This window comes from Octopus sinensis, linkage group LG17 (assembly GCF_006345805.1).
Source record: "Octopus sinensis linkage group LG17, ASM634580v1, whole genome shotgun sequence".
Classification (NCBI taxonomy): Eukaryota; Metazoa; Mollusca; class Cephalopoda; order Octopoda; family Octopodidae; genus Octopus; species Octopus sinensis.
The window spans coordinates 15,630,072-15,648,365 of record NC_043013.1 but is presented as its reverse complement, the minus strand read 5'-3'; the positions used below and the strand labels follow the sequence as shown (position 1 = coordinate 15,648,365).

The window sequence follows — 18,294 nt, the reverse complement described above, 5'->3', positions numbered from 1 at the left end:
TCTGCGCTGCGATCCCGGAACCCCGTCACTGAACTTTTACTACATGAAACAGTGAAAAGGTGCATGATCTATGGGCTCTGTGGTGATCTCGACCCCGTGGCACCCTGCATGGAAAATAACGAGTGTCTTAAAAAATAACGAGGATTTCCAAAGGAGTATCAACGAAAGACATGTATAAACCCAAAAGGTTACCCGTTGTAGAGGCGACGTCGAGGGCCATTACATTAGTTCGAGTTCGCAACCATGCAATAGACAACCGATATTTAGTGCCCTACAATAAATATCTGTGCCGTAAGTTCAATGCTCATATTTGTGTTGAGATTTGCCTCTTCGTCTCCCCTGGGAAATATATTTACAAGTATATCTACAAGGGGTATGACACCATCAATGTTGACATCAATAAAACAACTTCAAACTATGAGATTATTTAGGATGAAGTACGCAACCATTTAGATGCTAGGTATGTGAGTGCTCCTGAAAGTATGTTGCGCCTGCTTGAGGATACCAACCACATGGTTCCGGGTTCAGTCCCACTGCGTGGCACCTTGGGCAAGTGTCTTCTACTATAGCTTCGGGCCGACCAAAGCCTTGTGAGTGGATTTGGTAGACGGAAACTGAAAGAAGCCCGTCGTATATATGTCTATATATATATATATATATATATGTATGTGTGTGTATTTATGTGTTTGTGTTTGTCCCCTCCAACATCGCTTGACAACCGATGCTGGTGTGTTTACGTCCCCATAACTTAGCGGTTCGGCAAAAGTGACCGATAGAATAAGTACTAGGCTTACAAAGAATAAGTCCTGGAGTCGATTTGCTTGACTAAAGGTAGTGCTCCAGCATGGCCACAGTCAAATGACTGAAACAAGTAAAAGAGTAAAAGAGTAATACCAAAACTTTTAAGAAATTTAACACAAGTTCTAGATAGCTTAATATCCCATCCACAAATGGGTTATAAAGGAAAGATAGAAGCACATGTCCTAAACTCCACAAATACGTGACCTTTTCTAAACCAACTTAATATATAGTCCTTCTCTTTTCTACCGCCCAGCATAAATGCCACAACCATGAACATATCTAAATAACTAAGAACAACATAAAACTAAACCACCCTAAAATAAAATACATTACAAGAACTATACTTGAGAGTAAGCTTATTAAGTGCTACAATATACAAAGATGTCTGCCAAAACAGTAACATAGACTTTCACCTAGTTAGATAGAATCCTTACTTTGGCCAGCAACTGGTGTGAAACTGAGGTCAACCACACCAACAGATCAGATTTCAGATTTATAACAACCTTCAACCAGCTTCAAGTCAAGCTGGTTGAAAGACCATGAACAATGCTACACAATCTCTATCAGCTTCACATAGTCTGAATTGAGTCTGAGTCCCTGTTCAAAGATGTGGAGCGGCAGGACGTCACCTTCACCGGAGACATACCCAAAGACCATAAACGGTTTGGCGGAATTTGGTTTTCATGATACGTGGGATTTCTTATTGGATTGGAAAGCGAGACAGAGAAGAGGGAGGGAAGAAGAGGAGGGTTCAGAGGAAGGGAGAGAGTTTGGAAAGCGAGACAGAGAAGGGGAAGTGAGAGAGAGAAAGAGAAAGGAAGGAAAGCGGGAGAAAGGAGAAAGAGAGAGACGAGGAGGAGGAGGAAGGAAGAATTTGCGTGAAGAGCAAGACGAAGAAGGAATACTAGAAAGAAGGGGAGGTATAAGGAGAAAGACAGGAAAAGCAACTACAGTAGTAGTAGTAGTAGTAGTAGTAGTAGTAGTAGTAGTAGTAGTAGTAGTAGTGGTAGTAGTAGTAGTAGTAGTAGTAGTAGTAGTAGTAGTTGTAGTAGTAGTAGTAGTAGTAGTAGTAGTAGTTGTAGTAGTAGTAGTGGTGGTGGTGGTGGTGGTGGTGGTGGTGGTGGTGGTGGTGGTGGTGATGGTGGTGGTGAGTAACAGAAGGGATGTAGTCAACGATGTGGATGTGAATGTTGGTGTGTATGCGGTGGAGAGTAAGCTGTGTATGTACGTGCATGTGGACTATAGGTGTGTATGTTGGTAGAGAGTAAAGGTGGATACGTGCGTTTACGTGGATGTGTGTGTGCGTGTGTGTGCATACATACATACATACATATATATATATTATATATATATATATATATAATATATATATATATATATATATATATTTATGTATGTATATATTCATGTATGTATGGACATTAAGGTATAGAGAGGAAGGTGTATGTGCGTATGCATAATGAAGAGTAAGGTACGTGGAGAGTAAGGAGTGTGAGCGTGTGTATGTTTGTGGAGAGTAAGAAGTAGGTATGGCGGAGGGAAAAGAAAAGAAAAACCGGAATACAGAAGAATTATTTCAAGAACGTAATCTGCCAACTGAGGTGCCAACCACAAATTGTTTCTTCTAATTAGATTGTACTTAATTAACGTTTCCGTCCTACCGAGTGCCGTGGTATTACAATTAAGTTTGCAAATTGGGTTCGATTTCCTGTTGGATCTATACTAACTTAATTTCTATCACTTTCCCCAGCACATTACCTGCAATTATGTAAAGATGAACATCCCAACATCCAATGTCCACCATACTTGAGCAAATGTTTCACAATAAAATCATGCATTTGGTTGCGACTGTTGCATTTCTGCTGCACGCCTGTACATACCCGCTATTTATTAATCTCATCACCTCATTATATGTGTGTGTGTGTGTGTGTGTGTGTGTGTGCGCGTGTATGTCTGTATGTATGTATACCTATATATATATTATGTATACACTTCACTATATACGCATTCAAATACCTTTCCATTGATTACATATGACTAATACAAACATCAGTATTTATATATATGTATATATATATATATATATATATTAATAAATTAAATAAAACATATGCATATATATAAACATATATGTACGTACCTACCTCTACATGTACATATACACGCATATATGAGTACAGGACACCAAAGGGACGTCGAACACAAAGAGAAACGAAAACATAGACACAAACCAAAGGAACAGGACATTTTTTTAAAAACAACAAAAAATGGAGTACAGGACAATTAACACAACGAAAAAACCCCTTCTTCAGTCGCTAAGGTTTCATCTACTCTACGTTTCGAAGGATAAAAGCGAGACGTATCCTCGACAAGAAACTTTCCTTCCTGCGAAAAGCAAATCAATTAAAATTCTGAGATCTTTTCGCAGAGGGGTAAAAAATGGTAAAAAAATGGTAAAAAAACAGGACAGTAACGACATATATATATATGTATATATATATACGTGGCCTGATCAATATCCAGAGTGTTGCCATAGTAACGAAGCCAAAACACGCAGAGTGTATCCGCTTGATACAGATTGACCGTGAACTCTTCTGTGCATGCGCACTAAGTTTTAACATTCTTGCTCACTTCCGCTGTTTACACCAGTACCTGGAAGGAAGGTGACTATGACAGATAAAGTTGGGCAGAGAACCTGTGTCAAATTTTGCCAAAAGCTTGGCAACACCTGCTCAGAGGCCTAAGCAAAGTTTTCAAAAAGTTTTTATCGTTCTCGACACAATATAGGCGCAGGAGTGGCTGTGTGGTAAGTAGCTTGCTTACCAACCACATGGTTCCGGGTTCAATCCCACTGCGTGGCATCTTGGGCAAGTGTCTTCTGCTATAGCCTCGGGCCGACCAATGCCTTGTGAGTGGATTTGGTAGACGGAAACTGAAAGAAGCCTGACGTATATATGTATATATATATATATATATGTATGTGTGTGTATATGTTTGTGTGTCTGTGTTTGTCCCCCCTAGCATTGCTTGACAACTGATGCTGGTGTGTTTACGTCCCCGTCACAATTAGCGGTTCGGCAAAAGAGACCGATGGAATAAGTACTGGGCTTACAAAGAATAAGTCCCGGGGTCGATTTGCTCGACTAAAGGCGGTGCTCCAGTACGGCCGCAGTTAAATGACTGAAACAAGTAAAAGAGTATAAAAGAGTAAAAGAGTATAATCAAGATCTCGTACATCTGAAACTCGAGTGTCTTTTCAGTTAGGTGAAAGCAGTTTTTGGCAGACTCGCTTCTCATACCCAAATCTTCTGTGATAATGGACTGTGTGATATTGTAAACTTAAAGGGAATAAGTTTAAAGGGAATAATCTTCTGAAAACTCACGGATGGTGATTCGACGATTTCCCCTCACAGCTGCACGCTCATTTGTGATGTTCCTCTCAGTTCTGCTGGTTGCGGGTCTCCCAGAACATTCGTCAATATCGACCATTTTTGGGACCATCTTGGAAACATCTGAACCCCTCGTACACTTATGTGCGGCTGATACACTCCTCTCCATACACTTTCTGCAACTTTACGTAGGCCTCTAAGCAGATATCACCATGACAACTTTCTCTGTCATGGTCAATGCGACGATCACACGCTACACACCTATCTTCCAAGCACTGCTGTAAACAGTAGAAGTGAGCTAGAACGTTAAAACTTAGTGCACATGGACGACCGAGTTTACAATCAATCTGTGCCAAGCGGCTTCACTCTGCATGCTTTAGCTTCGTTACTATGCCAACAATCCGGATACTTATTGATCAAACCTTGTATATATATATATATATATATATATATATACATATATATATATATACACATATACGAACACACACACACACATACATACACATGCAATCACATATATATATATATATATATATAGTAAGCGGAGGGATATAATAACCAAGTGGATACTGAATTTCTCTATGTAAAACGTCAAGATTGGTTCCTTCAGATGGTGCGTTTCATGGTAAATTTCTTTTAACTCCCATCCGATGTAACAGTTTTTTTCCTGGCTACCTAGAGTGTAAAGTACAATATTGTAAATATATATATGTATATATTATTGATCACACATACTCAATGTATGTACTTTGCCTGTTCGTTGGTAGGATGCAGTTCAACATGGTAACGATGACTTCTTCAAAGCGCCAAATGTTAAAACACCTGAAAGCCATTGAGAGTTGATAATTCTCAGTTGTTTTAACAACCGGCATTTTGAGTTTGCGGGAGTCATTCACACTGCGCTAAACCGCAGCCTACCGACGAACAAGCAAAGCTCATACATTGACTACTACGTGTGGTTGATAATATTTACTACACTAACGCTGTTTCTAATCCATATTTGAATGTATATATATATATATATATATATATATATATATATAATATATACCACCATCACTACTGAAAAATACACACGCACCTCACTATATATATATACCCTCTGCTTCTTCTCCGCTCCTCTAGATACCTGGACTTTATTAATCTCATGACCTATGATCTTCATGGTGGCTGGGAAAAAATTATGCAGATTAATGCACCTTTATATCCGAGGTCAGTGGATATTGGAACACCTTCAGAGAAAGTTACTGTGGTAAGACATTTCTCTCTCTCTCTCTCTCTCTCTCTCTCTCTCTCTCTCTCTCTCTTTCTTTATATCTATATATCTATGTGTGTGTGTCTGTGTGTGTGTATGTACATGTATATACATATTTGTGTATGTATATGTATATATATATATGTGTGTGTGTGTGTGTGTGTGTGTGTGTGTGTATGTATACACATATATGTATGTATATATATAAGTATATATATATATCTAGACATATATATATAAGTATATATATATATACATATGTATATATATATATGTATATACATATGTATATGTGCATATATATATGTATATGTATGTATATATATGTATCTATATATATATGCATATGTATATATATATGTGTTTATATATATATATGTATGTATATATATATGTATGTATATGTATATGCATATATATGTATATATATATGTATATGCATATATATGTATATATATATATATATATGTTTATATATATACATGTATGTATGTATGTACGTATGTATGTGTGCGTGTTCTTCCATATCTTGTACCCTCAGTAAAAGGACTAACGTCCATTTTTCGTTTGTTTAGAGTTGGGTTGTTAAAAGATGGATTGAACGCGGAGCATCGCCACAGAAATTAATCCTGGGAATTCCGATGTACGGACGTGGGTTTACATTTTGTACCAACCAAATTACACCAGGTTCCCCAAACTGTGGAAAATCAAAACCAGGAACTTTCACAAAAGAAAAGGGTATTCTTGCATTTTCTGAAGTAAGTACTATAATATTTATGTACCTCAAACGAAACAAACACACACGTACGGTAAACGGGTAAGCATGAAATTTTAGGGGGTGGAACTGAGAATGAGGAATTACGTTTCGTTTAGTATAATATTCGGTTGGTGATTTATCCTTGGAGTCAAGCCAGTTTTATTAGTCGAGCGACTGCATAAAAGTTCCAACACATAACTGTGTGATCTATTTTATGAAATACAGTAACAAATTTGCTAGGAAAGATCTGACTATTATACTACGAAGGTCCAACGATCACAAAGAAGTTGCCTCCAGGATCATTGTGATACTCCTTTATTTTAAAGGCATTTGCGAGTTTGTTTGCATCATATGAAGTTCAGGGCTGAGTTGTAGCGACTGCATAGGGAAGCACTCCGTCGGTTACGACGACGAGGGTTCCGGTTGATCCGAACAACTGAAAAGCCTGCTCGTGAAATTAACGTGTAAGTGGCTGAGCACTCCACAGACACGTGTACCCTTAACGTAGTTCTCGGGGATATTCAGCGTGACACAGAGTGACAAGGCCGGCCCTTTGAAATACAGGTACAACAGAAACAGGAAGTAAGAGTGAGAGAAAGTTGTGGTGAAAGAGTGCAGCAGGGATCACCACCATCCCTGCCAGAGCATCGTGGAGCTTTAGGTGTTTTCGCTCTATAAACACTCACAACGCCCGGTCTGTGAATCGAAACCGCGATCCTACAACCGCGAGTCCGCTGCCCTAACCACTGGGCCATTGCGCCTCCACTAGCGACTGCATAGGAAGGTTGCTTGTCGAAAGTAATGTGAGCTGAGATAAGGACGGCGGCTAATTATTATATATAATATTTTCTTTCTTTCCCACGTACAGGTGTGACTGTGTGGCAAGTTTGCTTTCCAACCACACAGTTCCGGGTTCAGTCCGACTGCGTAACACCATAGGCAAGTGTTTTCTAGTATGTCCTCGGGTCGACCAAAACCTTGTGAATAGATTTGGTAGACGGGAAGTGAAAGAAGTCCTTCGTATATATAACATATATATATATATATATATATATATATATATATATATATATATATATATATATTATATATTTATGTGAAATAGAAAGATGAATAATCTTGTAGTAGATTAATCAAAAGTTTAACCGATACCTTAGTACAAAATCACAGCAGTAAACAGCACGGTTGAGGTACAACCATCTGGCGTTGCAACCGTGCGTTGGTGCGGATAATTGAAATTAAAACATTATTGGTGAATTGAAGAAATGAGCTGAACGCAGATTGAACAGAAATCGTTTTATTTATTGCTCCGCCTCTGTTCTGTTTTTGTTTTTCCAACGGATTTCCTTTTTTCTTCCTGAAGAGAAGACACAATATGGTCCCATTATTCATCGGATTTTGGTATTTGTGCCTTTCGAAAACACGTGTAGAATGAAATAAAACGATTTCTGTTCAATCTGCGTTCAGCTCCATTTCTTCAATTCACCAATAATGTTATATATATATATATATATATTATATATATATATATATATATATATCTATAAAGCCACAAAAATTCCTGTCTTATATTATCGCTAATGTTTGTGGTTATAGAACCTAGCTGTTCTTTCTAGCGTGTTGAATCCTATGAGTGGATTCCTCATGCGTTTAAATGTGCACTGTATCTTTCATCAGGCAGTATGGCACTGTGTGTGTGTGGGGGGGGGTCTACACTGCTTGACAATCGGTGTTGCTGTGTTTATGTCCCTGTAACTTAGCGGTTCGGCTAAAGTACTGACAGAATAAGTACCAGGCTTATAAGAATAAATAAGTCCTAGGGTCTATTCATTCGACTAAAATTCTTCAAGGCGGTACCCCAGCATGACCGCAGTCTAATGACTGACGAAAGTTAAAGATAAAAGATTCCAGCATGAATGGATATCTTCTGATCTTGTTGGTACAACTATCCAATAACAGACCCCTCGTTGTTGTTTCAGTGAGTGCCGGAGTCACAATCCGATTTTCACCATCGCATCTTAACTGTCTCCAAGAGTGAAGACCCTTAGTTTCCGCTGGCTCAGCCTGTCTAGTCACCAGCAGGCACCGTGTCGTAGGTATAGCTTGCTCCTGTCTCTGTAACCAATTAAAAGAAGTGCATCCTTAAGGTGTACCTATGACACATGCAGCTGATACACATTTCAGTGTATTTACCCTCAACGAAAGATCAGCAAAATTTTGAGCCATCACTGCAACCATCAATATTATCAACATCACGAACTTACTACTATTACTACTACTACTACTACCAACACCACCATCATTCATCCTCATTATAATTATCATCGTCATCGACATCATCATCACACCTACCTCCAATCGCAAACAAAATGGTTTACGTCTACGTGGTTTCTTGGTTTGCTAGAAATAGTAGCAAAATCCTCTCAAATTATTATTATTTTTTTCTACTCTAGGTACAAAGCCCGAATTTTTTGGGGAGGAGGGCAGTCGATTAGATCGACCCAAGTACGCAACTGGTACTTAATTTATCGACGCCGAAAGGATGAAAGGCAAAGTCGACCTCGGCGGAATTTGAACGCAGAACGTGAAGACAGACGAAATACTGCTAAGCATTTTGCCCGGCGTGCTAACGTTTCTGCCAGCTCACCGCCTTAAAATCTTCACAAATTATATCAAACCACTACCATTAACACCACCACCATCGACATCGTCACACCTTCACACCATCACCATCACCTCTACAACCACAACTATCACATCACCACCACACGCTACAAACAACGACACAACCACTACCACCATCACCAATACAACCGCTACCACCACTACCACCCACCGCTACAACGCTCACCACTACGACTACTACTACTAACACTAACACACCACCGCCACCACGACATTACCACCACCACCAACAGCAATACTACAACTACCACCATCACTGTCCTAACCCTAACAATTTTGTAACTATATTTCTCTGCCGATGTGTTTTAAATTTTTTTTTCAATAAAATCAGTGTTGAAGGGATTTCTGTAAGATATCTGCACGAAGCATTCGTCTGTGAATGAGCAAAGGTGAATACACCAAAAGACGTTTTAAACTATAACTACCAATATCTTAAATAGAAACTTTGATCACATCATGAACGGATGCGTTATCGAATTTAAAAATATACTTCCTGACTTCGAAAATGTTCAGAGGCATAACGCACGCAAAATGCTTAGCGCAAACTGTCGAGAGAATCTGAAGTTAAGGTCAATTTGACATAAATTTCCTTTTGAAATCATAATTCCCTGTTTGAAGTTACATGAGCTCACTTAGAATTACAGATATTGCATTTATTTTGGATACAAGCGTGGGAGAGTAAGTTTTGTAACCTTTATATCGCCAAAACCAATATGACAAATGGAAACGTTACATCACCCACGTTTCTTAAACCACGTTGGTAAGATTTAGAAAGCTATTTCCTTTCTAACCCAAGAACTTTCTTTCTTTTTTTCTTTCTTACTTTTTTCTTTCTTACTTTTTTCTTCCTTTATTTTCTTCTTTCTTTCTTTCTTTCTTTCTCTGGCTGCTTCTAACTCTGTCATCCACTAGTATATACATACAAACATTCTTGTTCAAGAGAAGTTATTACTTTTGTACAATATTTTCTTAAAGTTGGTGTCTAAAGATCAGCTGCTCAAGTAACAAATGTTATTTTGTGACGTGCATCAGTTTCTTCCTTTCTTTTTTCCTCTGTCTGTTTATTCAATTCTTACATTCACAAACCATATATCTTAATTTAATTCTCAAGTCATTTTGAAAGTTTCTCATTCCAGCGCTAAGTATATTATAGGACATTATTGTAAAACTAAGAATTACCTGTGAACCCCGAAGCCAGTATCTGTATTACCTTAATTTACTGCAATATCCCAAAGTACTATTGCAGTCTAAATCGACATGGATATTCATGGTATTTTCAACCTCAATATGTGGAACCCCCAGGTGTCAATGGAACTCCCATAATATTATGGAACCCTAATATGCCAAGGAGCCTATATATCTAAAGCGGGTTACTTATTCTATCTGAAACAAACAGAAGAACGAGATTTCTCCCCAGTTCTTTGTGTCATACCATTAAACAGTTAGAGTCTTGTTTCCAGTTAATTCTTTGATGTCAGTCCACAAGCATCTTTGATGACCTCTGGCTTTCTTCTCCTTCACACTTCCTATCAAGATGATCTTCAGCAATGACTCGTGGCATATTGTATGTCCAAAATATCATAGCTTTATGGATTTGATTCTCGACTGTAGATGTCTTTGGTCTTTCAATTTTTCTATGATTTAATTATCATTTACCAATTATACATAAATATTTATTGTTAACCCAGTAGTAGCCATATTGCCTTATCGTCTGCCAGATGACATCGTTATTGATTTTATCGTCTGCCAATTGACATCATTATTTATCGTCTGCCAGCTGCACTTCAATATTTATCATCGGTCGTTGATTTTACATATTGCTATTACTTCAGGTCTTTACTGTTACATCATAATCAGTTTAAATTAAAGTTAATATTAATTCTTAGCTTCATAAATTCTCACCTTCCACAATCACATTTATTATGGATTGGATTTTACATTTTCTATAGATCAAGCAATATCTGGACAATGGCTGGAAAAGAAAATGGGATAAGGAACAGATGGTTCCCTATGCCTACAGCATGCATGAAAAACAATGGGTTGGCTACGACGACGAACAAAGCATCAGATTAAAGGTAAGAACTCAATTTTATTTGGTATTATGGCGCATACAATTTCTTCTGCTTAATTTATTGTCTGTTGATAGGTTTAATGTCTGTTGGTAGATTTAATGTCTGCTGATAAATCTCTGTTAATGTCTGTTGATAGATCTCTGTGTCACTTTAGTGATTAATTTATTCATATTAAATTATAGTTTAAAAATTATTTCAATGTCTTTCTGAATGTTGAATTTAGAAATTTCAAACAGTAGACTCATGATCATACACACGTATTGATCAAGTTAATAGTACTTTGATGTATTTAGTTACATCGGTTTATGTCCTCCGTTCATATTTCACGCAAGTTAATTGGCTTTCCAAACTCGCCCTGGAGAATTTATTTTAAATACAAGTCAGATACCAGGGTTGATTTAATCAACTGTCCTCATTCAGTGTGCCGGGTTTATCAACGACAAAATGACAATTTGCAAGATTAAGGGCTCATTGTTTACGAGGTTGATAAACCCATGTCCTGGTTAATAGTCTGTAACAGGAGCAACTTAATTCAGTCGATGGAGCTGGAATAACGTGAACTGATCCCCTGGTCTGGAAATCGAATCTACAACTCTATGTTCTTCAGTTCTACAGAATAACCACTTGCCTAAGTCCCTTCTCCGTAGATTTGCCTCTATTCATTCTAGACTAATATTTCTTTTTGTTCATTTGTTTTAGATCGATTATTTAAAACGTTATCAGCTTGGTGGTGCGATGACCTGGGCGCTGCCCTTGGACAGTTTTGGTAATACCAAAGATAAAACCAGTCGCTTCACTCTTCACAGAGTTATAAAGAAATTTCTAGAAGATACTGACAGCGAAAATACAAGAACGACAGAAGGAAAAAAGGTAGGTCATATGTCTGTTGGCAGTTTAATTCAGAATATGTCGTTAAGAACCAAATATCTTTAGTTAATAAATATCTCTTGAAATTCTAATTTCATCACAACATCTCTCACCTGTAGGATAATTGATTTTATCGATCTTTTCCTCGCCTACCGCTACATGTTTGGTACATATTTATCGATGATTGAGGAACTTAAGCTCAGACTCACCCCAGCTGGAATTAATACAGAAGTATTTCGGAATAAAACCAAATGTTGTTGAAATGTTCACTCCGATGCTCTACCGTTTCTGCTAACCTCGTTTTCTTGAAGTAATTAATTTAGTATTAAGACTGAATATTTGTTGTTGTTAAGGCGTTGAGCTGGCAGAAACGTTAGCACACCCGGCGAAATGCTTAGCAGTATTTCGTCTGTCTTTACGTTTTGAGTTCAAATTCTGCCAAGGTCGACTTTGCCTTTCATCCTTTCGGGATCGATAAATTAAGTACCAGTTAAGTTCTAGGGTTGATCTAATTGACTGACCTCCCCACTCAAAATTTCGGGCCTTGTGCTAAGAGGAGAAAAGTATATTTTTTGTTGTTGCTTATTATTCGAGCCGGCAGAATCGTTAACACGCTGGGAAATGTGTTTAATGGCATTTCGTCCGTCTTTACGTTCTGAGTTCAAATTCCGCCGAGGTCGACTTTGCCTTTCATCCTTTCGTGGTCGATGAAATAAGTACCAGTTACGCACTATGTAATCGACTACCCCCCTATAGTATTGTTCCTATAGTAGAAAGGATTATCATTATTATTATTATTATTATTATTATTATTATTATTATTATTATTATTATTATTATTATTATTATTATTATTATTATTATCATTATTATTATTATTATTATTATTATTACCTCCGCCTTAGCGGGGGTATTGTTTTCAGTCGTGTTTGTTTGTTTGTCTGTGGACAAGATATCTCAAGAATCGCTGGATGGATTCGGATGAAACTTTCAGGGATGTTTGGTCTCATGACTGGCACGAACTGATTAGCTTTTGGGATCGATCCTGTACCGGACAAGGATTCCAGATTATTTTCCCTGTTTTTTTTTACTTCATTTTTGAGAGCAGTTGGGTTCATTTTTAGTATTCTCGTTCGTTAGAGAAGTCGAGTTTATTTCAGATAACCTCATTTTAAAAATAATCTCTGGCTAATCGTTGAGAGGGCGTTGGTGTTGCCTTGGCGGAGGTTTGCGCTCTTTGAGTGCTCTTGTTATTACCATTTTACTTCTCAAAGTGCTCGGTCTTGTTTGCTCTGGTTAATTCTGTGAGAGTAAACGGCAGCCTGTTGTCAGAGGTTTCACAGGGTCTCTTTCCGCACATTATAAGCTTTGATACTTGATTGTTAATTATCGTGGAAAACATTCAGCATCCAAGTATCAATCTCGAAATCTTAGCTGTCTCAAGCAGAGCAGTTTTTGGGGCTTGCTCTGCTCTCATGTCAATTCCGATTTCTCTGACATATTTCTCGAACTTCGTTGTTAGTGCTCCGAGTGCCCCTACGTTCTGTCCGAATTTAGAATAAAGAGAACAAGTGATCAAATGTTATATTTAGTTGAAATTTAATCATCAATGCACTTTCCCTGATTATCTAACGACTTCCTTCCATCTATTTACAAGCTTTTTAATCCCATCAATGTAAAACGCTTTTGGTATCAAAGCGAGGAACTCTGAAATGTCAGTTTCGACCTCCTCCTGGATTGCGAAAGTTATGTCCCCCAAATGATTCTGTAAACTACGAAACAAATGGTAGTCTAAAGGAGCAAGGAATAAGGTGGATGAGGAAGTTTTTCCCAACGAAGCTCTTCGCATTGTCTTTATGAAACATCACTCCTTTTCGATTCACTAAAGTGGGGTTTTTCCTTCAAAGCTTGGTTCAAACGCTCTAATTGCTAACAGTAGACTTGAGCATTGATTGTTGCATTAGGTGGTAACAATTCAAAATGAATTACTCCTTTGCAATCCCACCAGATAGAGAGAAGAACCTTTTTTCCACGAAGTTTCCTTCTCGGTTGTGGTTGAGCTTTTTCCCTTTTACCAAGCCACTGTTTACGACGTTTAACATTACGATAGAAGATACATTTTTCATCACCAGTCACAAGTCTATCCAAAAAAGGTGAAATGAGTTCGCGAGAATGGAGAGAAGAGCAGATGTCAACTCGGAATTTGCGGTTGCTTTCGGACAATTCATGAGGCACCCATAGGAACCCCTTCATTCAAGTATTCTTTCCCTTAAACTGAGTGTATGTTTCGAGTTGCTTCGGATGCAGAGTTTCCTTTTTTATACTCATAAAAAACATTATGTGCCTCAAATGCTCTTTGGATACATCCATGTTAGAAAGGATTTTAATCAAAGAAATTTTAATTCTGTTATTCTGTAAAATAATATTTAATTAGTTTAAATGTACACATATGCATAAAAATAATTTTTAATTCCATTAGACATTCTAAAATACTATTAAATTTCATTCAGTTTTAAAAAAGGTAAAATCGGACAGAACTTATGGGATGACCTGATATATATATATATATATATATATATATATATATGTGTGTGTGTGTGTGTGTGTGTGTGTGTGTGTGTGTGTGTGTGTGCATGTATGTAGGTATGAACAGCAGAATATGTAATTGAAATGTAAGGCATAGAAAAATCGTCATAACGTGAAGGTGTGTATAACGAAGGGAGAAAAAGAGAAACGTCTAGAAACTGAACTTCGATACCAACGTTCCATTAATTTATTTAACAGTGCTCTTGAAATGTTTCTTTTCTTTTCAGTTCTGTATTTTGTTGAAAATATACACGGTATAATAGTTTTTACCCCTTTTAAGTATCATATTCTCTATTCCGTACGAATGTGTTGCGACCTTGTCTACAAAAAATTTTTTTTCCGTCCAAATGATTTTAAAGACTGCGGAATAAATGATAATCAGACGAGGCAATGTCCGGCGAATATGGTGGGTGGGTATCGTTTCCCATTCCAGCTGCTCCAGCCTTTGGAATGTCATCCTCACTGTATGTAGCCGAGCATTATACTGATGAAAGAACACCTTTCGTCTTGTAACCGAAGATGGCCGTTTTTCTCCTTGCGTTGATTTAAGCTGCTCAAGCTGCTCACATTAGATTTCCTTTGTTATCGTTGGGTTTGCGTTTAAAAGTTGAAATTGGACTAAACCTTTCATATTCCACCAGAGTGAGTAAAGACCTTTAGCCTGGGGTGCCGGTGTTTCTCCTTTCCCTGCCCGCTGTCTTCAGTGCATAACATTTTATAGGGAACCCATTTCTCGTCACCAGTCACTATTCGGTCCAAAAAAGGTTCATTCGTGAGACGTGACAGCAAAGAAGAGCACACATTCACTGCGCGCGATTAGACTGGGAAAATTTATGAGGAACCCGTTCGGCCAATTTGCTGACTTTTCCGATGGCACGCAGGTGTCGATGAAATGTTAAATGACTAAATCCAAGCTTTTCTGCTAGTTCCTTAGCAGTTACGATGGGATTTTGTTCCACCAGGTTTTGCAGGACGTCCTCGTCGAGCTCTACAGATCTTTGAAAAAAATAACTGCTAAGATCAAACTGCGCCCTTCCAAACTTGCACTACTACCTACTTTTATAGCAAGTTGATGCAAGTAGTTTGTCCCGTACCCCTCCGACTTTTTGTTCATGCAATTCAAAAAACCGCATTATTTATGGGATGACCCAATATATATATATATATATAATATATATATATATTATATATATATATATATATATATAATATATATATATTATATTATTATATTATATATAATATTATATATATATTAAGGGCATTACTATACATAAGTGCCTCACGCTAGGAGGGACTCTTAAAGTCAAAACTACCATAATAATTAAACACATTGTACCGAACGCGAGGGAATGCAACTCTCGAAAAGAGCATTTTAAAACCAGATTCAGCTGCATATCATATGATTTCATAATTAGTGCACAAAATGCACTTTTTAATCGTCAGTGCAAGCATAATCAAAACACTTAAGAGTTCTTCCAAGAGTGAGGCATTATGTATAGTAATGCCCTTAATATAAATAAATGTATTTAAGAGGAATAATTGATGGATTTTTCCCTTATGAGGTTTTTCATGCTACTTGATAAATTCTTATAAAGATTTTATCCTATTTTCCAATTATACACACACACACACACACACACACACACACACATATATATATATATATATATATATATATACACATACATACAAATACATATGTATATATTGAGGAGTAAATACACACACACACGCATATATATGTATATACATACATACATACATACATACATACATACATACATACATACACATAGATACATACACACACACATGTACACATGTTTCTCTCTCTTCTCTCTCTCTCTATATCTCTCTCTATCTCTCTCTCTCTATCTCTCTCTCTCTCTCTCTCTCTCTCTCTCTCTCTCTCTCTCTATCTCTCTCTCTCTCTCTCTCTCTCTCTCTCTCTCTCTGTATGTGCGTCTGTGTGTAATTTTACAGATCCGAACAGAACCAGTTGCTGGCAAGAACCTTAAAATGTTCATAATTGTTATAACACGTGCTTCCTCACACGCACATGCAGACACTCTCATGGAAATACACATGTTCTAACTCATATCTCATACACACACACACGCACACACACACATTCACACACATTGAAATAACATTTAAATATATGTATACGTATGCGTATGTATATGTATGTTTATATATTTTATGTGCATGTATGTGTGTATAAATATATGTGTGTGTATATATGTATGTATGTGCATGTGCGTGTGTGTGTGTGTGTGTGCGTATTGCTTTCTTCTCGTCCTTGCCCATTATTGTTCTCCACACCATATTACCATGTCTTGGCACTTTGGCACCTTGGTAGATTCTTGGCAGCCAGACTCTCTGACACGATCTCATATATCTAACGAGATTTCAGCTAGGAGCATAGAGTAAACATGCTCTGGCCAAACAGCGCTACCGCTTTGCGACTGCTTAAGCTGCTAAAAATAGCAGCCAAATCGCCTTCTAATCAGACCGTTCTTTCTTTCGGTAACATAGCCTCTGAGGTTCAGTTGGAAAGAAAAGGGGCAAACATAAAAGATGTGTTGGCTGAAATACCTTTGGTTAAAGTTCCCTTTGATCAGAGTTTACTCGGGGTTAAACTATAGCAACAATATTAATTACAAGAACAATCTGGTGTTGATTTAAGTGGTTAAATCACTTACTGGAGCCCACCTTCAAAGAATGTTATATTGTTTATTGGTTTTAGTTGCCATGGAAACAAATTATTGCAGCAATAATTAGATACATTAATGTAGAATATTTTGATTTGGTGCCAAAAATGTATTTTGCGCTTTTGAAAAAAATTAAGAACTAGAAAGTAAAATGGAAACAAGCAGAAAATTAAAAATTAGAAAATAAATAAATTCACAGACTTTTGGTAAGATAAGAAATAAATAGGGACGGCAGGCATAAATAAAGAACTTTTTGCAAAAATGGTCCATTAGAATTTTAGATTAATTCTGGGTAAGTTGTGAGGGTATTGAGAGGATTTAATGAGGCTTCCCGATTTGTTGTTAGGCCAAGTGTGAGGAACGTAACTGTCGAACAGCTTAACTGGAATCCTCAAAGACTCAATCGTCTAGCCCCTGTGGTCCTTAGCTGTGACACTAAACACTTAGAGAGTCAGTCATCTAGCTTCCGTAGTTCTTAGCTGTATTACGCAACACTCAAAGACTCAGTCATGTATCTCCTGTATGTTATGGCTGTGATACCCAACACTCAAAGACTCAGTCATCTAATCCCTATGTTCCATAACAGTGATACTCAATACTCAGTAACTCAGTCCTCTAGACTCTATGCTCTGTATCTGTGATATTCAACAATGACTCAGTTCAGCCGACTGTGTCTACAACCAAGACACTCTACTGTCGATGCCTATCAACTTGTGGTCATGCCAAGTACAGCCTACCTTAAAGAGGACAGTCCAGTTATATACGCATACGAATGTGTTCATGGTCAAGATAACAAATTGATTACAACCCAGTTTACCTAGCTACATGTCTACCTATCTGGACACAAAACAAGAACAGTGTAATATACGGTTAACTGTATTTTGTCCAGGACATTTAACTGTCAATTCTCCAGCCCACCTATCTGTAAGTATGCACGTGATATAGTTCACTGTACCATTGCCAATACACTTATCTGCCAACAGTCCAATCAAGCTAATTGTAAGTAGGTTCCACATTGTGATATATTGCATTGTTCATTGTACTTTGTCCATAATCAACACACTTAACTGTTAGCAGTTATGCCCACCTAGCTGTAAGTAGGTGGTATAGTTCACTGTACTGTATCTATGCTGAACACGCTTAACTGTCAACATTCCAGTTC

The 18,294-nt window shown here is 37.5% G+C and overlaps 1 protein-coding gene across 1 annotated transcript in view; it reads left to right on the top strand.

Moving 5' to 3' along the window:
- LOC115221053 (chitotriosidase-1-like) overlaps window positions 1–18,294 on the top strand; it is a 48,580-nt gene that overhangs the window by 24,574 nt on the left and 5,712 nt on the right. Inside the window, exons 6-9 of the mRNA XM_036510374.1 lie at window positions 5,319–5,445; window positions 6,024–6,206; window positions 10,840–10,965; window positions 11,662–11,832. Of these exons, the coding sequence (XP_036366267.1) occupies window positions 5,319–5,445; window positions 6,024–6,206; window positions 10,840–10,965; window positions 11,662–11,832 (607 nt within the window). The remainder of the gene's footprint in view (window positions 1–5,318; window positions 5,446–6,023; window positions 6,207–10,839; window positions 10,966–11,661; window positions 11,833–18,294) is intronic.